Source organism: Carassius carassius, chromosome 3, assembly GCF_963082965.1.
Source record: "Carassius carassius chromosome 3, fCarCar2.1, whole genome shotgun sequence".
NCBI lineage: Eukaryota > Metazoa > Chordata > Actinopteri > Cypriniformes > Cyprinidae > Carassius > Carassius carassius.
In genome coordinates this window covers 16246855-16269634 of record NC_081757.1, presented here as the reverse complement: position 1 = coordinate 16269634, position 22780 = coordinate 16246855, and the positions used below count along the sequence as shown (strand labels likewise).

At 36.2% G+C, this 22780-nt stretch overlaps 1 protein-coding gene across 39 annotated transcripts in view; it reads left to right on the top strand.

Annotated features, from left to right (window-relative positions):
• LOC132121575 (MAP kinase-activating death domain protein-like) overlaps positions 1-22780 on the top strand; it is a 69307-nt gene that overhangs the window by 43727 nt on the left and 2800 nt on the right. For 5 of the 39 annotated variants that reach the window (XM_059531129.1, XM_059531102.1, XM_059531189.1 and 2 more), the window contains 19 exons: positions 984-1092; positions 3013-3199; positions 3301-3451; positions 3789-3992; positions 5437-5493; positions 8239-8339; positions 8469-8552; positions 10843-11001; positions 11105-11222; positions 11681-11743; positions 12310-12430; positions 12778-12883; positions 13239-13349; positions 13446-13553; positions 13658-13822; positions 13997-14069; positions 16818-16924; positions 20445-20514; positions 22429-22475. In XM_059531129.1, coding sequence (XP_059387112.1) covers positions 984-1092; positions 3013-3199; positions 3301-3451; positions 3789-3992; positions 5437-5493; positions 8239-8339; positions 8469-8552; positions 10843-11001; positions 11105-11222; positions 11681-11743; positions 12310-12430; positions 12778-12883; positions 13239-13349; positions 13446-13553; positions 13658-13822; positions 13997-14069; positions 16818-16924; positions 20445-20514; positions 22429-22475 — 2141 coding nt within the window. The remainder of the gene's footprint in view (positions 1-983; positions 1093-3012; positions 3200-3300; positions 3452-3788; positions 3993-5436; positions 5494-8238; positions 8340-8468; positions 8553-10842; positions 11002-11104; positions 11223-11680; positions 11744-12309; positions 12431-12777; positions 12884-13238; positions 13350-13445; positions 13554-13657; positions 13823-13996; positions 14070-16817; positions 16925-20444; positions 20515-22428; positions 22476-22780) is intronic. The other 34 variants (XM_059531339.1, XM_059531231.1, XM_059531387.1 and 31 more) reach the window with 12 other exon arrangements.

Below are 22780 nucleotides of genomic sequence, written 5' to 3'. Positions count from 1 at the left end.
TATCAATTCTCAGTTTACAGGGCCTGAGTCTTCAGAAATTATTCTAATATGCTGACTTGGTGCTCAAGATACAATACTTATTATCACTGGTGAAATCTGTTGCACTGATAAATATTTGATTATTTTTTTTATATTTTCATCATAAGGCATTTAAGTCTTGTCTGAAAATATTCCCTGACCAAATCTAACGTGCAATCTAAGCACACAGTGTGAAATATGTGTGAAGATGTCCACCTGTTAATGCCCTTGTATGCAGCACAAACCATCCATGCACATCGAAATGTTCAGATGAATGCACAGAGGCTGTGTAGACAAACACTGTGTGTGTAGTATGATCATCTGAACCGATAGGGCATTTTTCATTCTTTTTTTGTGTTTCTTGTTGCCATCAAGTCTGTTTCTCACTCGTCCGTTCTTCCACTGATCTTTCTCACTCTGTTCTCTGCCTGTGTGTGTGTGTGTGTGTGTGTGTGTGTGTGTGTGCTCCAACCAGCATCCTTACTGCTCCAGTCCTTCAGTCTCACCTCTAACTGTCAGCGTTAGCATCATTAGTCATGTAATACTCCCTAACTGCAGTGTCCAAAAAACTGAGGTGCAAAGGAATATTAGCAAGTTGCTTGAGTGTGTATGTAAGTCTATTAAAAGCTGTATGTGTGTTGCCCTTTACTTCTATTAAATCTGTGCTATTACCAGACACGGGTTAAAACATCGGTGTAGAGGTCTAAGACTGCACTGTGTTTTAATGCTGTCGTCTTTGTGTTTCTGCTGTGGTGTTTATTTGATGTGTGTTTTCAAGTGGATTGTTTACTAAAGAATTTTAAAGAAATTCATGCTCTATTTGTGAGTGTTTATGCAGGGGTTGTGTAGAGGTGGATAGGTTGGTGGATGGGTGGGTGTGAACACATGGAAGCAGGTTTCATGTGACACACATTCATACATATAAGTTCTATATCCAGTCTGACGAAGTGAATGGTCTGTTGTAGGTGCTCGAGCCCCCAGAGCTCTGGTAGATCAGAAACCCTCTGTTATTAAGCACAGTCCCACCGTCAAAAGAGAGTCTCCATCTCCTCAGGGCAGATCCAACAACACCAGGTACTGCAATGACCCTCATATTTATTCATTTATGTGTCTTTATCTGAAGGAAGGATCTTACATATTAGAAAAATACAAGCAGATGTGATTACTCCAAGCAAGAAAACACTAGTGCTATCTTGCATATATCAAAAGAGTAAAATAGTTTCCACCCCCTTGTGCTTTTAAAATAATAGAATATATACGTATATGCCCCCTTCCGTTTTTTTTTTCTTCCATATTTGCATATATTTTGCAATTACTTTTTTACATAGGGCCAGGCAGGTTTGGACAGCTTTTTCCCCTTAATAAATAAAATCATTATTTATTTGGGTTATCTTTGTGTAATATAAAAATTAGTTTGATGATCTGAATCATTTAAGAGTGATAAACTTGCAAAAAAAAATGAAAAAACATTTGAAGGGGGTAAAAACATTTTCACAGCATTGTATATGTGTGTCAGTGATGCGCGGGTTGATCCAAAATGAGCAAGTGCCTGCAGTCACCTGCCGGTACGAGTCATCCAAAAATATTTTTCATGATATTCGGGTCACGGTCGGTCGGGTCGTTTGAAATAAAGATGCCAATTAAACCTTTGTAATTTATATAGTACTAGACACAATTTTGAAATACATAGGCCTACACTTTATTGGCTGAATAACTGACACATGAGCTCAATCTGCAGGTAGAGATGGAGGCAGCAAGAGAAAAGATGGGGAGAAACGGCACGATCACTTGCATTGCATGTGATTTGAGAAATATAGGCTATATATTACAGAAAGCTTTTAAACGAAAATATTCAAACCAAAATAAATAGGCTACACTCTTGATTATGTAATCCATATGAAATGTGCATTTCTCTCTGGCGTTCATGGCGACTCCGCATCATCAACTTCATCTTTGCAGCGACACAGGAAACACCAGTTTATTACTAAACAATTAGATGTCTCCTTGCTAATTTAGACACATTCATAATCATTACTTTAACCGGTTCTTTGTGGCAAGCTTTATGCGTGCGGTCATAATGCTTATTATCCGACCCCACGGAATTAGTAAAGCAGCGGAATATTCAGAACTCCGCTCACGAGCTCTGATTGGAACAAACCCGAACCTCACTGTCTGCTGAACTTGCAGATACATCAAAATAGACATAGCCAGACTAGACTATTTTAGTACAAATTATGAGCTTATTGACGATTTTTTATCAATCTTGACAAAAATTAGAATATATTAAGGTATTTCCTTTTTTTTTTTTTTTTTTTACCTAGTTCCTACGTCTATGGCCCAAGGAAGCTACGATGAACATTTACTACTTGTAAAAAATGCGGGTCAAGAAGCGAGTCGGGTACAATATTTTCTTTTTCTTTTTTTGCGGTCCGAGTTGTGGGCGGGTTAGTTGAAAACGTCGGTCGGGTGCGGGTTGTTTATACATTGACCCGCGCATCACTGATGTGTGTATATATAACAATATTTAGAAATGCACTGTACATCTATAATCATTGTATATACATGGTCCTATGTATTTGAAAATTTATTTAAAAATGTATTTTATTCTTGTGATGACAAAGCTTTCATGTTAGAATGATCCTTCAGAAATCCTGTATGTATGCTGATTTATTGCTCAAGAAGCATTTCTCATTATTAATGTTTAATGTTTAGAGGATTTTTTGATTAATAGAAAGTTCAAAAGAACAGCATTTTTTATTTATTTATTAATATAATGCATCCTTGCTAAATAAAAAGAAAGCTTACTGATTGTCCTGACTGATAGTGTTAAAAATAAACCTATTGTTAAAAATGTACCATTAATTAATAACCTCAGAACAACAAATTTTTTTTTTTTTTTAACCCTCTTCTGTACTTCTGTTGTGCTCTATTGAGGGTCTATGAAGTGAATATGTAGCTCTTCCTCGGTTAAACCTGTTCTTTTTTTCTGTTCAGTGAGAACCAGCAGTTTCTCAAGGAGGTGGTCCAGAGCGTGCACGATGGGCAGGGTGTGGGCTGGCTCAACATGAAGAAAGTACGGCGCCTGCTAGAAAACGAACAGCTCAGAGTCTTTGTGCTCAGCAAACTCAACCGGTCGGTCCAATCAGAAGAGGATGCTCAGCAGGAAGTCATAAGAGATGTGGTGAGTTAAAAGTGATGAGCCACACAGCTGAACCGAAGCAAGACTCCAATATTTGTCTTATGTTTTATTGATTATATGGTTTTGTGTGCCTGTATATAAAGGAGATAAACAGGAAGGTGTACAAAGGCATGTTGGACCTATTGAAGTGCACAGTGTCCAGTTTGGAGCACTCATACACTAATGCTGGCCTGGGAGGCATGGCCAGTGTCTTCAGTCTGCTAGAGATAGCGCGCACCCACTACCAAACCAAAGGTAATTCTCATTCAAATGTCCCAATTAAATTTTTAGGTGAATATTTAGCAACAGACGTGGTTTCTGCATGCATTCAGAGCAATAGACATGTACCAACACAAATAGTTTTTGCTTTCTAGAGTCTTGTTCCTCTTCACAGCCATGTCCATGTTGGTGTCAGTCACTTTTACATATCCTTGGGTTTCGGCCTTTCTTTTCGTACCTTTTTAGAAAAAAATCACCTGTAGCCTGTCTTCAGATTTAACTTCTATCCCTTGTTTCTCCATGTGTCTTTGCTATTTCCTCTTCTTCCTTTTTCCTGTGCTCTGTTTCCTTGGTGCCCACTTGTGGCTCACAGACCCAGAGAAGCGGAAACGGAGCCCCACGGAGGGGGTTAGCAGCCCGGGCAGTAAGGAGAGCCCATCGGGTCGAATGGAGAACGCCAGGGCAGGTGGTGTGCTCCTGGTACCCCGTATCCAATTGCCACCACCCTCCTCTGGAAAATCGTCACAGCATTTTGATACCCGGAGTCTGAACGAGGAGAATTTTATTGCTTCCATTGGTGTGTAAACCGCAGACCCCATTGCATGCCCCCCGCCCCCTTCAAACTGCTTGTTACGTTCCGTGAACTCCCTAGGGGCAACGTGTCCCTTCTGGCTGCATCCTTTATTTCATTAACTCTCTACACCAACTTTCTGCCTGGAGTTAAGAACTAAGTTGGCTGAAGAGTTCCTATACCCAAAATTGAAAATTCTGCCATCATTTTCTCACCTTCATGTTGTTTCAAACCTGTATGACTTTCTTTCCTCTGTGGAAAAAAAAAAGTTGTTTTGAAAGTCATTGGGGTTTAAAACATCACGAGACCCTTCATTCATGGACAGAAAAAACTTTTGTGTTCGAGACAAGAAGTAAAGTCATACAGGTTTGGAGCAGCATGAGGCTGAGAAAATGACAGAAATGACTTTTTTTGGTTGAACTGTTAGTTTAAACATTGTAATTTTCCTTCCAAAAACAGTTGTCAAATTCTCCAGTTCAGTAGCTTTCGGAGCCAGCAAATATTTTAAGGTGGCATTGGTTTGTGTAGACATATTAGTGGAATATTGTGATGGATATGAACCCAATTTATGTAGACTTCTTCTGGAATGTTCAGCGTGTTTTTTCAAATCCTGTATGCCAGTCCCAACTCCCCTTAAATCCATTGGATGCATGTTAGTGAAAGAGCTGCTGAGAGTGAAAAAGTGGGACGGTGAAGGTCTTGGACTGTACCACTAATCTCTTTAAAAGGGTCCTGAGCTGTTGCCTCCCCTGTTAACAGTCCTATGATGAGCTCTAAAGCTAACCACTGATGTCTGGCTTGTGGATTTTTAGGCCCAGGCCTCTGATTGGTGGTCATATCTGGGTCTGTGTACAGGGGACCGTTCAACCTCTCCAAAGCCCAACCCTCATAACTTTGCCTTGTCTGTCTTTTGGTAATAATGCACCTGCAATTCTACGGAATGTACCCCTGCTTTTGCAACACCTCATTTCACCCAACAGCTGTGAGGCTGATTTGTCGTCCTCATTTCACGCCTTGTACATCTCCACCCTTGCCTTGGAGAGCCATTGCCCATTATGGATGACAAGAATGGGGAAAGAAAACCAAGGCATGAGGCTGATTTTGTGAAATCTATCATTTTGGCTCTTCAGGAACAGGGTCGCAGAGATTAGGATGTTTTGTAATGGGACCTCATTAGCTTTAAATGATTGGATGGTTTTACATGACGTGTCAGATCTATTATTTAGCTTGCATATGGTTGTGTGATCATTGCAAAACATCCTTGTTTTGGAAAATTACACTTTGCACTTGTTCAGTTTTATTTATTAATTTTTTTATTATAATTTTTCTCTCTCTCTTAAAAAAAAGAAGAAAAAAAGAAAAAAAGCTCATCCTCCATATCTGACAATTCAGCCGGCTCTCTGATTCTCTCTCTGTCTTTCTCTCCTTGCTTGCAATGCATCTTGGGTAGAATTGTGGAGCAAGCACCAGGATAACAGAAAGCAAAAAGCTTTGGAAAAAGAACAGAGTAAGATCACTTCCCTAAGCACCCAATTAGACTTTACTTTGAAAACAGAGACTTTCTATCTGCACCAGTCCTCTTTCCTTAAACCCCTTTCGGTAACACTTTCTATGAAGCCCGTATTTATAATACATTATAAGGGTATTCTTAAGGCATTATAATGAATGCATAATGCATTATAAAAAAAAACGTATAATATTTTGTATCATCTAGTGAATATTCATAAGAACAGTTTTAATATATTATAATATTTACTTATTTGTGGTTATAGCTTTTAAGAGTATGATGATTTATAACACAATAAACATGTTACATCAACTTTTACAATGGATTATATTTCTCATAGTTAAAAGTATTATAAGTCTCATATCTTACCATTTTTCCGATGCTACTTTACTTAAAGCGGTTCAAGTCCACTTATAAATAGTAATTTTTCTCTCAAACAGCCATAACATCAGATATCAAATCAGATGAATGTGTAATATGACACATTTGCTTTGAACTATTTTTATTGTAATATCAGTTTATTATTTTTTTTATTTTGATGGTACCCTTTAGACAGCTGTTGATGAGTACTCTGCAACCACATGTCAACTAGCAGTTATTGGAGTATTAGTATTTCTGCTACTGTAAATATATGCTAACACTTTATTTTGATGGTCAACCAGCAGATAAACTGAATATAAGTGTCTTTGCAAATATGTCAACTTATTCTAGCATACTAGATTCTACCATTCTTGAGAATACTAATACTCTTATGAGAGGTAGTTGGTATGTAGTTGCAAAGTCACTCATAGTCGATTGATTAAGGGGACAATCAAAATAAAATGTAACCATATAAAACATTGTTTTTTTTTTTTGTTTTTTTGCTTTTTTCAGTTGGAGTATTAAGCTCACATCAATTAATTAACATTAGCTCCACAGGAAAGACTCAAATAACACTCAACATCTAATCACTCACAAGCTGTGGTAAGATACTGTGCAGATCTTAAACATTGTCAAGATATGATACAGTCCATTATACTGTAAATGAAGTAGTTTTAATATGGTGTTCATTGTGTTATAAATAATTATACTTAAACTTATAACCGGAAATAAATAAGTATTATGATGTATTATAATTGTTGTTATGATTATTCATGAGTTTATATAACATATTATAATGTTTTTGTAATGCATTATGCATTAATTATAATGCCTTAAGGATACCCTTATAATGTATTATAAATACAGGCTTCATAGAAAGTGTTACCCCACTTTCTATTGTGAGGAGAAGCAGATTTGGCCCCCAAATATTCAACTACTTTTCAAAAAGCCCATTTAGACATGTGGCGCAAACATTATTTCAAGGAATAAATTGCATTTATTTAAAAGGAGCAAGGTATATAGATGCAAAGTAAAATATTGCAATCCAATCCATTTAAATCACATTGAAATAAAATCAGTATTTGGGCCAGTATATTTCTAAGTATGCAAATCTGTCTCTTGACTAGGGATGTGCATTTTGGTAATTTTGACAGCTTGAGTACTTGACACATGTTAGCTTGGGCTACTTGAGAACTCTGGGTGGGCAATGAGCAGAATGTCAGAAGGCCTTCTATTGCCATTGTATCACATCATTGTTTTTTTAAGCGTCTCACACCATGAGCAGAGTGTTTTTTTATGATTTGTCGTAATTATATATATTTTTTTGTCTAGTGTAGCTCTTTTTAAAAAAATACATTGCAAGACCACTGCGCTAGAATGTGTTTCAGTGTACACACACTACATGTGGACTGAAAGTCAGCTTCCATGCGTAGGTGGCATCCAATCATGGCAATCAGACAACAAGGGATTGAACTGATGTACTGTTGTAACCAATCACAAAATTGTTCATTATTTACCAATGCTGTCTCTTTGTAGTACTCTGGTACTAATGCCCATCCCTACTCTTGACTGGTTTGCTCTGTTTTTAACTTGGCAACTTTTCTTGAAAGCATTCACCACGATGAAATAGATTTATCTACATTTCTATCTACGACTTTCTACATTTATTTAATGTTTCATTGCTGTCAGGTCATGTAAATAAATGTACATTTGCAGCACATTTCTCTTTACAGTTAAGTCTCAAGGACTGAACACAGGCATGTGTCGTCTTTGGTTTTCCACCTCCTTTTAATTAATTATATTACTTTTTATGCAAGTATGAAATATGAGATAAACTACATTATCTCACATTTCAGTAACCTGTTTCAGTTGAGTATTGAAAGAAAATGTTTTTACAGAAGATTTGGAATGCAGCTTTAAAAAAATGTTTGTTTTACTTATTTTTTTGTTCTTGATGCATCATACAGTACAGCATAATCAATTTTAACCAACTGAGGTTTGCAATTGCAATATCAGTTTCTTCATTTAAGAAGCAGTGAGTGCGCTAGTTGTAGATGAAGCTTCCTCCTGTCTGATTGATTGTCTGTGTTTGCCTGCATGTGCGACTGCTTCTGTCTGTGTGTCTGGGATATCTTGCGCTACTTTCAGCTGATCTGCTTCTGTGAGTTTCCCCAATATGACCGCAAGCATTATTTGTTACTCTCTGCCTGACCCTTGTAGTCTAATGAGTGGCAGCCGGCTGAATGGCATAATTCTCCTCGGTGAAATCGATAACTGTCCCTCTCCAGAACAGAGATGGCTTCAGCTCGCTGTTAGTCATGTGACGTCCCAGAATGCTGTGCAGAGTATTAATGGATGGAAGAGCTGATTATGTGTTTTCTACAGGGGCTGATGGAGCAAAACAGCGTCTGGAAGGTGGAGACACTGAGGAAAAGAAATCCCAGATCAGTGCTGACAGTGGCCTCAGTGTAACGTCTGGCTCACAGGCGGGTTTTAACCTTATACCACGATATAAATCTTAAAACTTTGACTATTTTATTAAAAAAATGAATGCATGTAAAAATACCTGTACGTATTGTTGTCCATATAGTTCTTCTTGCTTGTCCCTTCTGCAGAAGAGTGATACAGAGTCCCTGGCGAGCTCCGAGCCTCCTGCTCTGACGAGAAGCACCAGCCAGGACTCCGAGGCCAGCACAGTGGTAGGACACGGCCATTACAGAGACACTGCCATCCTTTCCCTAAAATACCATCCAGATCATATGTCGTTCCCACTGACAGTCTTGTTTCACAGTTTTTACAGCCTTTATTTATTTCTATCTTTTATTATAGACAAGTTTATTACTTTCTGTTTATGTTTATGGATAGTTCACTTGAAAATAACAATTATTTCATGATTTACTTTACCCCCTTTTCCTTTCAATCTTTTATAATTTTCTCTCTTCTATAGACCACAAAATTAGATTTTAGGCAGAATGGTTTCACTGACCATAACAGTAGTCCATACGACTCATATGCAATATTACAAGAGTTCTGAATCTAATATCTAATATCCTGTGAATAAATGATTTAGGAATTTAGGATCCAGTCTGTCCACAAAAAACTTGGAAATACAGCCCAAGCTTGAAGCTTTTAGTAATTTGAGTCACTTTCGATTTATACACTACCGTTCAAAGGTTTTGGGGTGTTCAATACCGTTCAATAATTTTTGATTTGTTTGTTTTTTGTAAATGAAATTAATACTTTTATTCAAAAAGGATGCATTTAATTAGTCTACAATTAAAGTAAATACATGTATAAGTTACTTAAGGTTTCAGTTTCAAATATGTGCTGTTCTTTTGAACTTTATTTTCATCAAAGAATAATAATAAGAAATGTTTCTTAAGCTCCAAGTCAGCATATTAGAATGATTTCTGAACACTGAAGATTTGAGTAATGATGCTGAAAATTCAGTTGTCCCTTCACAGCAATAAACTACATTTTAAAATATATTAAATTAGAAATCTGTTATTTTAAATTGCTGTTATTAGGCCTGGGTATCTATTCAGATGTCTCGATAAGATTCAATTTCGATTCATAAGCTCTAGATTCAATTTGATTCTCAATTTTTTTGTATTTTTTATTATATTCATTGAATATATTTTTAATGCAAATGCTATTGATATTTCAAAAAAATTAACAGTAAACATTTAAAAAATAGTGAATTTATAAAAGAAATTAAGTTCCACAGGCCTGTATTTTAAACCTTTTTGTGTGCGTGTGTGTATTGTTTTTTTTAAACAATAATTGGGCCCTATAAAACGTTCTTATTAATTTTTCTTTATTTTAATAATATTTAAATAATATTTTAATAAATTCTTATATTAATAAATCGTTATTTTTAAAGGAATAACCACATTTGTTTTCGTTTTAATTTAATCAGTAAACCTCTATTGTGCAGCACTTGATATTCTTATAAATTCTCTGGTGATCAGATGAAGGCATAAAACTATTTAATTCATCCTAATGTTTTTTTTATTTGATTAGGATAAATTAAAGTTTTATGCCTTCATCTGATCACCAGAGAATTTATAAGAATATCAAGTGCTGCACAACAGAGGTTAACTGCTAAAATTTAAACGAAAACAAATGTGGTAATTCCTTTAAAAATAAAGATTTATTAATATTTATTAGTAGTAGTAGTAGTAGCTTTGTTGTTATATTGAATCTTAAGACTGCTACTGTAAATAGTAACATATTTTTGACAGTTTCTTCACGTTAAACTAAACGTTTATTTTGACGGGTTTCAATGAGGAACTTGTAGCTGCTGTGCATGTGATATGATGGTCGTTTTGTCAGGTTAAACGGTAAAATGCTAATGAAGGGACTTGTGTATTCATATCATCATAGTGAGACGACAGAGGCTGAAAACACCTGAGCGTAGTCCACGCTTGTATAGACAAAACCGTGCGTTTCACCATTCACCATTCATTCATTACGGAAATTATGGTGCCTTTACGCGTGATATCAAATGCTTCCGCAGATTTTAGTATTACTATAGAACTTTACCTGAGCATTGCAAATCACACATATTGCTTTGTTGTTGGTTTTTGTCAGCAGTATCTCTGCCATGATAAGCACTGAATGAGTGAGTGACAGGCTTTCTGTTGTGACATTGTGCAAGGTAAATAAGAAGGTAACATCTAGTGGAGAAGACTAATGAAAAGATTCACATTAATCAGATCTTCTTTTAAATGTTTGCTGAAACAGATACCGAAAAAGATAGCGTAGCAGTCTTTTCTCAAGATCAATAAAAATGTCTTAAACAACTCAAACTTTAAAACATTGGTATAAAAAAATCAGCTTACTGTCGTCTTGCAGAAAAATCTCAGTTCATGCAGATTTTAAACAACATCTAGATTTTTCATTTTTATAAGGAATTATCCTATTAAGTAGCTGCATAATCCCTCTTGTTTGCCGTCCTGTTGCTGACCTCTGACCTCGGATCTGTAGGTGAGTAACAGCTCAGGTGAGACGCTGGGTGCGGACAGTGACCTGAGCAGCACTGCCGGAGACGGCCTGACAGGAAGACATGCTCAACATCTCAACCTGTCCCGGGGCACACTGTCTGACAGCGAGATTGAGACCAACCCTGCGACCAGCTCTGTGTTTGTGAGGATCTCTCTTTGTTTTAGTTCTCCTCTTCACCGCATCCAATAAAACTGAAGGATAATAAAATAATGAATATGGACTATTGTCAATGTCACACGTATAGGGCAAGACTCATAAGCTGAAGCCAGGAGTGAAGGAACCTCTTGGTGTTAATAAGGGAGCACCAGCTCCACCCCTCGAGGATGTTAGCATGAGGATCTATCTGTGTGAGGGACTGCTGGGTAAGAGTCGATCCTCTTCCTTAATCCATTCAGAATTCCTTTCCATCCATTCATTTTGTTTCCTTTTTTCTTCTCTTCTTTCATGTCCGTTCTCACTGCTTTAGTAATCAACTTTGGCATATTTTTTAAGGTCTGTGTTCATTAAAATGATGAGGTATTTCCAAAAGTTTTCCATAACCTCAGCGTTTTCAAGTTGTAATAACATGTCTGCTGCTCAGAACAATGTTTTCAGCAGTTTGTTCTGTAAACTCTTCTATTATTCTGATCATTAGAGAAGTGTTTCTGTTAATTTGCTGTCCTCATATTAACCAGTGTGTTATGAATTTTTGGTTTGCATATCTCTGACAGCACACAGCATTGCTTCTAACACTAACACATTCTTTGACTTTTGCTCTGCGGCCACCACCTTTTCCCTCTCTCTCCTTTTTCTTTGTCTTCTTCCGTTTAATGCCACGAAGGGCGAGATAAAAGCTCAGTTTGGGACCAACTGGAGGATGCGGCCATGGAGACCTTTTCTCTGAGTATGGCTGAACTCTGCCTTTGACCTTTGGGATGTGTGTATTTTGGGATTGTGAAGTTGTAGTATTAGACACTACATGCATTCCCTCACATCCATACAAAGTCCTGTATGGAGCATGTAGGGTGTGTTTTTTGTGTGTGTTCTTCTTCTAAGAAATGAAATATATTTGAATGTATTGGCGTGTGCATGGTAATGTTTGCATGAAGAGAGAATTAAAATACCCAAGCCAGCCAGATCAGATAAGCCAACTTTATTTTGTAATTGAATGTGTTTGTGTGATAAAAGCTGCCTGAGAGAATGGGAATGCTGAAACAATAAGCAGATGTATGGAGGCGTGTGTTACCTCTGTGTTAAAATTAATTTCATGAGATTTGATGGCAAGCTCTATTTATTACAGCATGCTGCGCAGTTGCTTTGGGTGCTTGACGTCTCTTTCTGTTAATGTTTTATTTTAATACATATCTTGAACATCTTACATTTACAATAAACAGTGTTTTATGCTGGCGTGTTATGTTGAAATACTGTTTTACTCGAGTTAAAGAGTGAAAGTGTGTGTGTATGCGTTAGGTAAGGAGCGTTCTACTCTGTGGGATCAGATGCAGTTCTGGGAGGATGCCTTCCTGGATGCCGTTATGTTGGAAAGGGAAGGAATGGGGATGGATCAGGGACCACAAGAAATGATTGACAGGTTAGTATGTTATATAAGTGCCTACATTAGTGTTCACACCGAATCGAAATGGAAAAACATCTGCATAACTAGTCCAGTATGAATCTCTTTCATTCATAATCCTCTGTTTTCAACAGTTTACATACTTTACTGATAGCAGAATGCATATTGGTTGTTCACATGCTTTTATACAAATTACACCCATCTGACCGTGCTGAAATGCTTTCACATGTTCTGCTCCAGACGAATGACAGCATTTTGGAATGGTTTAAGCTAGAAGCTATTTAGTTATGCCAGGATTCAGATGTAAACTGTGTTGTTTTGTTTGGATTATGTTGTCCAAATACGACTGTGCTGTGGTCTCTCAGGTATCTGTCTCTGGCAGAGCATGACCGCAAGAGACTGGAGGACGATGAGGACAGACTACTGGCCACTCTCCTGCATAACATGATCGCTTACATGCTTATGATTAAGGTATACACATATCTGTTTAAGTGAATATGGAGATTTTTAAAGTGTACGGTTCAGTTGTGACATATATTCAGCCATTCAGTGTTACCAAATTATTACATTCATATACAGGAACAGTTTGGGGTCAGTAATTCATTTTTCTTTTTTAAGAAATCAGTACTTTTATTTGGCAAGAATGCATTAATTAGATCAAAAGTGACCGTAAAGACATTTATAATGTTACAAAGGATTTATGGTTCAAATAACTTAAGTTCTTTTGAAATTTCTGTTTGTTAAAGACTACTGGGAAAAAAGTACTGCTGTACGGCTTCCACAAAAATATGAACTTACGTTAATATTAACTCTTGCTGTTCTCTAGGTCAATAAAAATGACATCAGGAAGAAGGTACGGCGTCTTATGGGGAAATCTCACATTGGCCTCACACACAGTCAAGAGGTCAATGAAGTCCTGGACCGCCTCGCACATTTGGTAAGAGCTGGTTAAATGAAGAGTTACAGCTGTTGGATGGAAACCAGTAGCCAGATCAGGTGATGAGTGAATGATTGAGCATTTGTTTTGTTGCAGAGTGGCCGGGAGCTTCCCATCAGGCCAAGTGGCAGCCGACACATTAAGAAGCAGACATTCGTCGTGCATGCTGGGACTGATACAACTGGTGATATATTTTTCATGGAGGTATGAGTTTTGTGTGTCCTTTTATTCTATTTAACAAGTCTGCATGAAAACATATTGTAAATTAGCATTCACTCTTTCTTTTCTCATCCTTGTGTGTGTGATAGGTGTGTGACGACTGCATCGTCTTGCGCAGTAACATCGGCACAGTCTATGAGCGCTGGTGGTATGAGAAGCTCATAAATATGACCTACTGTCCCAAGACCAAAGTGTTGTGTCTGTGGAGAAGAAACGGTCAGGAAACACAGCTTAACAAGTTCTACACCAAGAAGGTAGGACAAACATCAGTTTAAGGCATACTGTAGTGCACACACAACACATACTTCAAAATGTGACAATGTCTCATTCTCAATTCACAAATTTGATATTGTTTCAGCATAGTCAGTGGAAACTGGAATCAGTTACTGTACTTCTCTTTCTCTGTTTCTGTGTTTTTTTGTGTTAAGTGTCGGGAACTGTACTACTGTGTTAAAGACAGCATGGAGCGTGCTGCCGCACGACAACAAAGCATCAAACCAGGTACATTGTGCATCTTTGTACACAACCATTCAAGAGTTTTGGGTCCTATGTTTTTTTTGGTCCCACTTTATATCGTGTCACTAATAACTGTGTACTTACACAGTAAGTAGTGTGTAACCACAGTGTAAGTACCGTATTTTCCGGACTATAAGTCACACTTTTTTTCATAGTTTGGCTGGTCCTGTGACTTATAGTCAGGTGAGACTTATTTATCAAAATTAATTTGACATGAACCAAGAGAAAACATTACCGTCTACAGCCGCGAGAGGGCGCTCTATGCTGCTTATTGCTCCTGTAGCCTACAGGAGCAATAAGCCGCCCTCTTGCGGCTGTAGATGGTAATGTTTTCTCTTGGTTCTAAATAAATGCGACTTATAGTCCAGTGTGACTTATACATGTTTTTTTCCTCGTCATGACGTATTTTTGGACTAATGCGACTTATACTCAGGTGCAACTTATTGTCCGAAAAATACGGTACATATTTTTGTACATAGTATCTATAGCTCTAATGTTTGTTCAACTACACATTTGTAACAACCCACTGAATGGGATATTTAAATACAAATGTGTTACAGGACATTGGTAACAACACTTTTTGGCAATAAAAGTAGAAAAGTGTAACAGGACTAACAGCACTTTTTGGTAAAGAAAGTGTTACACTTTATATTAGATTTATCATGTAATTACTCTTGATGTTACACAGCAGCAACCAATTGGTTAGGTTTACATATAAATTGTGGTTGGTGTCCAGAATGTTATACTTTATATTAAGTGGACTGTTCCTGAGGAGTTACCATGTAAGTACACAGTGGTGCACCAACTCCAACTCGAGATTCAACTCCTCCCACTTTACATATCCCTAAACCTGCCCCCCTGAATCCCATTTCCACCCCTAAACCTACCCATCTCCACCCCCTGGATCAAATGGTTCCAATTATTCTTATACATATTGTTGTTACAAAATGTAGTTATATAATTCCTTGTTACACAAGTACTTAGTGAAGTGAAGTGATGTTACCAATGTCCTGTTACACATTTGTACTTACACAAACCATCCTGAGGATTGTTACATGTGTGTAGCTCCAGAAATATTAGATCTGTAGATACTATGTGTACTTTAACTGTGGTTACATACTACAGTACATACACATTTAGTTACTATTTAGTGCAACTGTTTTTTTATTTTTTTATTTAGGCTCATTTATTTGATCAAAAATTACAGTAAAAAAAAAGTGTTTTTTATTTGAATCCATTTTAAAATGTTATTTATTAGTGTTTTCAAATTATTAATCACATCCAAAATAAAAGTTATTGTTTATGTAATATATGTGTGTATAATGTGTAAGGGTATTATGTATATATAAATGCAAACATATGCATGTACTGTATATATTTAAGAAAAATATGTTATGTTTATATGTTCAATATATTTATATGTAATATAAAATATGAGATTATAATATATATATATATGCAAATACATGGCAATATTTTGAAAATATTGACTGTATGTGTGTGTATTTATGTATATGTAATGAATATACACAGTACACATACATATATTATATAAACAAATACTTTTATTTTGGATGCAAATTTATTTTGGAATTGTTTGACAGCACTATAATTTATTCCTTGAAGGCAAAGCAGAATTTTCTCCAGCCTTCAGTTTCAAATTATCCTACAGAAATCATTCTAATATGCTGATTTGGTACTTAAGAAATATTTATTATTATTATTATTATCACTGCTGAAAACAGTTGTGCTTCTTAATATTTTTGTGTAAACCATGAGATTTTTTTAGGATTTTTCAAGATGTGGACCAAAATAGAAATCTTTACAATTGCTTGTAAACAATTTGTTGTGTCCTTTCTGAATAAAAAGTATCAATTCTTACTGACCCCAAACTGTTGAACTGTAGTGCATGGGTTTGTAGGGTAAATTAAGTTCAAATGGACTGCTTTTGGCAGTCATCTCAATGAAAGTGGCCCAATTTACTCCTCGTATTATTGGATATATGAAAGGCATGACATTTGCCAAGTATGGTTACCCATACTCAGAATTGGTGCTCTGCATTTAACCCATCCAAGTGCACACACACAGCAGTGAGAAGTGAACACACCGTGAACATAGGGATGGGACGATAACCGGTTTTATTGATAACCGTGATAAAATGTGCTGAAGGTTAGTAATATCGTTTAAAAATGAATTATCATTAAAACCGTGTTTGATTATCGCGGTTTTAATAACTCACTATTAAATCATGTCCAGCCAGCAACAGTCTGACGCAAGCGCAGCGCACAATGTTTTTTTTGGTTTTTTTTCGAGAAGGAATGGCGAAAGTCAGTGACTTTTCTATGCTTTTCTATGCTTCTACACTTTTCATTGTAAGGAAGGAAATGCCACAGAATTTAATCTTTCTTTAAATTAAGTGCATAGAGTTGCTTGTTTTATTAGTTGTTTGTTGATTATTAAATATAAAACTTGCTGAAATGTTTTCAGTGTGAGCATCAACTATTTTTGAACACTTTCATCTCGTTTCAACAAAACCGTGATAATATTGATAATCGTGATAATTTTAGTCACTATAATCGTGATATTAAATTTTCATACCGTCCCATCCCTACGTGAACACACACCCAGCGCACTGGGCAGCTATAGATATAATATCCAACTTCTTGTTGTTGAAATAAAGTATTTATTTATTTTTTATTTCTCATTACGATTTGCTTTTTTTCATGTGTGTAGGTCCAGAGCTGGGAGGCGAGTTTCCAGTACAGGACATGAAAACAGGGGAGGGTGGTCTCCTTCAGGTCACACTGGAAGGCATCAACCTCAAATTTATGCATAGCCAGGTAGGAGGTGTTGCCTTTATCATAACCATGACCAAGTGCTTGCCAGATTCAACACCACCCTTCCTCTCATTCTCCTCCCATCCAATCCTGTCTCTCTTTTCTGCCACTACTCGTCTGTATTCATCTCATCATCTCTCCAAGTCCATCCTCTCACTCTTTCTTTCTGTCTGTGCCTGACTTCCTTTGAGAATTTTTTTGGAACAACTGACAAAGTAATAAGAAAATGCGCTAAAAGGTTAAATAATCAAAGTATGAAGCTTTTGTTTTGATATTAGACTCTAAAATAAATGAAGATATGGAAAAAGTCTGTAAGTGTTGTTCCTGAAGAATCTTTAAGAGGAATAGCTGTTTTCTTTTTTCCGTTGTTGCTGGATGTTTGTTTTTGGGTTGCATAATCACAAGCAGAGATTTACTTTGTCAAATGTCAGAACATTCCACCCGCTGTGTGTGTTAGTATGATGTGTTAATGGTCACGGCACCCAGCTCTGGTCCTTACGCCTTGTGAGTGTTGGTGTGAAGTCGGTTTGTTGTGGTGTGCCAGAGGTAAGACGTAGAACCTTGTGCAAAACATATTCAGCATGTACAAAATACATTGTTGGGGAGATTGAAGTAATACATTTTGTATTTAAAACCCACTTTAAAATCACTTTAGTGAGTTTTTTCATTCTAATAAATTTTATTAACCAACTATAAAAACACATGCTTCAAACTGGCTCTAATGGGAGACAATCAGGTAATAGTTTTTAATAATACATGTTTTATATATTCTACTTTAAGTGATTGAGACCATATGTCCGCCTTCTGCTGCAGCTAATATTGCTGTTCTGGGATTATTTAACCTGGTTATTTGTCTCTTGTTACTTTGCTGTTCATAAAGCTCTAATGCGAAATAAATGTATGTCTAGAAAACAAAATAAATAAAAAAAACTCCCTCAAGGAGAAAAGCAGTAGTTACGGAACACTGAAACTCTGGAAAAGACCGGACCGATTAGGAAAGAATGCAAACCTTAATAAGTCATTTATTTTTATTTTATTTCCAACATACGTCGTTTGCCTGGGTTATCTTAGGTTATAGTCTTCCACTGGCGTAAGAACTTAAAGAGATAGTTCACCCGTTTACTCACCCTCATGTCGTTCCAGTCCTGTATGACTTGCTTTCTTCTGTGGAATTTAAAAGAAGATATTTTGAGAGATGTTTGTTTTTTTGTCCCAAAAAATGGAAGTCAAATGGTCACCGAAACTGTTCCGCAGAAGAAGGAGCTGGAATGACAGGCTTGGAATTAGATGAGCTTGACTAAAATAAAAAACTAAATAAATATTGGTTTAATATTGAGGACATGGATGCCTCCCTGTGGTCACTAGTCAATTACTTGAGCTTTTAAAGAGTGCTAACAAGTCAAATGTCAGCAGAAGAGTTAAGCGCTATTGAAACTGTAAAAATGGTTTATGTAGTGTAGTTGTGTGTGTCGTAATGGTTTTGGCTGTAGGCTTGTGTGAGGGAGCTGGTCCTCATTGCTGGTGGAGGAGGCATGGAGGGTAATGGGGTGGGAACACATCAGGGATTCAAAACTAATGTAAACATAATGGAAGATATTAACAGCTAATGTACAAAGACTTTGTTCCTTCTGGGTGGAATCAGCGGTTGTAGTTTAATACCGTAAGGGTGGGCTCGTAGCACCAGAGAGTGTTCTGTGCTCTTTTTGTCCAATAATAATCCAAACCGTTTCTCTCCCATGCTCTCTCCCCCTGCAAGGAGCGGAAGGTACACAACCTCTGCAGTCTTTGCTTTTTAGTGTACCATTTTCATTTACCTTTTCCTTCTTTTCCTTGTACTGTAGCTTTTCTGGCAGACGCCTTATTTTTTTGATGTCTTCTGTATTATTTTCTCTCAGTTTTTGGTTTTCTTTTTGGTCTGTGTGTCTGTCTGTCTTTCTGATGATGAAATTTTCCATGGACGTCTTTGCATGGGCCCTTTCAGCACGTAGGGGGATCAGTGCCATGATTTTGTTCCCACTTTTGGTGCAAATGGTCACAGCTGCAGGGTTTATATTAGCTCTTTAGTCTTAAGTGCTTCAAAAATACAGTACAGACCAAAAGTTTGGAAACATTACTATTTTTAATGTTTTTGAAAGAAGTTTCTTCTGCTCATCAAGCCTGCATTTATTTGATCAAAAATACAGAATTTTTTTTAATATTGTGATATATTATTACAATTTAAAATAATTGTTTTTAAATTTATTATACTTTAAATTATCATTTATTTCTGTGATGCAAAGCTGAATTTAGGATCATTATCACATGATCCTTTAGAAATTATTCTAATATGATGATTCATTATCAAAGTTGGAAACAGTTCTACTGCTTAATATTTTTTCAGAACATGTGATACTTTTTTAGGATACTTTGATGAATACAAAGTAAAAAAAAAAAGAAGCTATGTTTTAAAATATAAATATTTTGTAATAACAATATACACTACTGGTCAGTAATTTGGGTTCAGTAATTTTTTTTTTCTTTCTTTTTTTTTTAAATAAAATCAATACTTTTATTCAGCAAGGATGTGTTAAATTGATAAAAAGTGATAGTAAAGAAAATATATTATTAGAATTATTATTAAATTATTTTTTTATTTTGAATAAGTGCAGTTCTTTTTACCCTTTTATTCATCAAATATATTAGACAGCAGAACTGTTTCCAACACTCATAATAAATCAGAATATTAGAATGATTTCTAAATGATCATGTGATAGACTGGATGTTACATGTGACACTGAAGGCTGGAGTAATGATGCTGAAAATTCAGCTTTGCATCACAGGAATAAATTATTTTTTTTAAGTATATTTAAAATAGAAAACTATTATTTGAAGTTGTAAAAATATTTCATAATATTACTGTTTTTTTCTGTATTTTTGATAAATGCAGGCTTGATGAGCAGAAGAAACTTCTTTCAAAAACATTAAAAATAGTAATGTTTCCAAACTTTTGGTCTGTACTGTAGATCTGTTATACAAGTCTCCAAGTGCCTCAAGAACACGTCATGAATAGTGTAGAACGAAGGCAGTTCTCCTCTTGGCTGGACTAGTATTGTAAATACACAGTGCTTCTTTTGAAAGATAGACTTTCCTAAGAGCTATGGTGCTGACTTGTTGATTAATTAAATATAATTTAAAAATGACAAAAAAATATAGATCTGGGGGTATTTTTACTCTCAAGAATACGAAGACCCATAATGCTGCTCAGGTGTAGAAACTTTCACGGCTCTCCATTTGCGTCACTGGCCCATGTAATCCTGTCAACATGGAAACTTCTCTTTCTGTGCAGTCATATTTTAGTTCTGATAGTTTTTCAACAGCTTGCTTATCATGTTCTTTCTTCGTTTCTCCCTTGTTTACAGTTACTAACTGTCCAGATTGTCATCTCTTCAGAAAATACTTTTTTGTTTTGTTTTCCCACAAGTGCGTGATTGAGTTGGTAACAGTGTGTCCTGTTGTTTTTTTGTTTGTTTTTGTTTGTTTTTAGGTTTTCATAGAGCTGAGTCACATTAAAAAGTGCAATACAGTGAAAGGAGTCTTTGTCCTGGAGGAGTTTGGTAATTACCCCCATTTTGATTCTAGGCCTGTACGTGACACAGCAGTAACCCAGTCACATGAAGAGCAGTTGAGTTATCATGTTCAGTACTGTTAGATGTGGAGATCTGTATGAGCTTTACAGTAGGAACAAAGGTTATATATTATAAGACAGTAGGGTGTTGTTTTTAGCTGTTGCTCCTGTAATGCACTGTCTGTGAATGACGTTATGAAACGAATCGCCCAAAATGAACCAGATCCTATCTGCCTGCAGAATCCTGTTCTTGGACCGTGGTGTATTCATTATTAATATTTTATTAATGTTAGAGTATTGACACCAGAGATTGTATATTAAAGGATGTATGCTCATTTCCTCTATTTGTACTTTGCCATCTAGAAATGCTTAACATTCATCTGTAAAAACACAAATTATTTAATATAAATGTAGTAAAATATAAAATGTGATCTTTAAACAAATATGCATTTTTCATACTCTGCATGATAATTTTGTGATCCATACATTCACTATCTATTGAAACAATTGATTTGATTTTTTAGATCTAAATTCTAGTTATATTTAGTCAAATATGACAGTTTTAATGTCATCTGTTTTTTGGTTATAATGTGAAAATATCACAGTCTGTTAAAATATTGTTTTTATTATTCACATATCACCCTGTATTATAGAAAGCATTTAAATCAAACTTTTCCCTTTTTGTGTTTTCAGTGCATCTTGAGTTGGCAAGCTAACAGCTTTATGTAGTATTAACTGGTTAAGAAATGCTCGGTTTATTAGCTAAAACAAGAAGGAAAAGGAAAAGGATTCTTCTGGTGGATAAGGTCTTGCACACCATCAGCAGATTTGAGGAAATAATGCACAGTTCAAGTTCTTTTGTGACAAATTAACTGATCAGCTAGTTGTTTCCTTTGATGCATCTTTTGCAAAGGTTTTCATCAAGAATACTGCTTTAATGATACTTCAACTAAAATTGTCAGTCTCCAAAATAGAAGTCTTTTTAGATTTAGATAATAAATAAAACGAGGAAAGATTTTCGAGACCGGTGCTTTTGGAGATATGTAGAATGAAGGGAGGTGCAGTGTATGAAGTCTCTTCTGTAGTCATAGAGTGGGCTCTAGACGGGGTTAGTGCTGTGTCTTTGTGCTTCCTTTTTGTAATCCGCCCCTCATCTTTGCTGCTATGAAAACCTTCATTCTCCAGCAGGTAAAGTGCTGTCACCTTTATCCTTTCTTCTCTTTCTTAACCTCTCCTCCTCATGTCATCATCTCTCACACATCCTTTTTCACCACTAATGGCTGTCGACTGCTCATCTGCACTGCACTGCCTTGATGTCACATGTCACTTCTCCTACACTCGAGTTCATACACACTCATGCTTGTAGTAAAAGTCATACCATAAGTGATGAAAAAACCCAGCAGACCCCGGATTTCCTTACAACTTTAAATTTCAATGATATTCCCTTTGTTGCTTTCTCTCTCTCTCTCTCTCTCTCTCTTTCTCTCTGATTTCTCCATCTATCCCCCACCACTCTTCCTTTGGTTTTCTTTCTCCTCCTTGAGCCTGCCTTGATTTTGTTCCTCATTGCACAAGAGTTTCTCAGTCTTGTGGGAAACGTCTACTGATGATAAATCCTGTTCAGTCATATGATCTTTATGAGTGCTGCTCTTCTGCTGCAAGATTCAGTGCTCTGTAGCTCTTTCTGAAATGTGCAGGGGTCAAATATAGATTATTAATATTCATTTGTCATGGGCCGTATGTATGCCTCCCCTTCTCTTTCTCTTTCTCTCTCTCTCTCTCTCTCTCGGTCTCTATCACTCTTTCTTTCTCCCTGTTTCTGTCCCCTGGCCTTGAATATTGAATACTTGTTATTCCACTGCTGTTGAACTTTTTATTTTGTGTCTTGCACTGGGATTTGCAGTTCCTGAAACTAAAGAAGTGGTGATCCATAAGTACAAGACTCCTATGGTAAGATTTCAGTGTTCATAAAGTACTACACAGTAGAGCTGGGTATCAATACGGATTTCCAGATTCAATTAAGAGGCTCTTAACTTGTTGCAGTATCTGCTTTCAATGTTTTTTAATATTCCAATAGTACATATTTTTAAATATCATTAATGTAATTTTTTATGAGTAAGACTACACTTAACAGTTGAGTCGCATCTTGCAACATTGACACTGTTATTGAACAGAACTGAATCAATACTGAACTGATTCAAGCTGAATAATACAACTTGGTTCCCTTTTGCTTATAGCTGAATTTAGCTGAATTG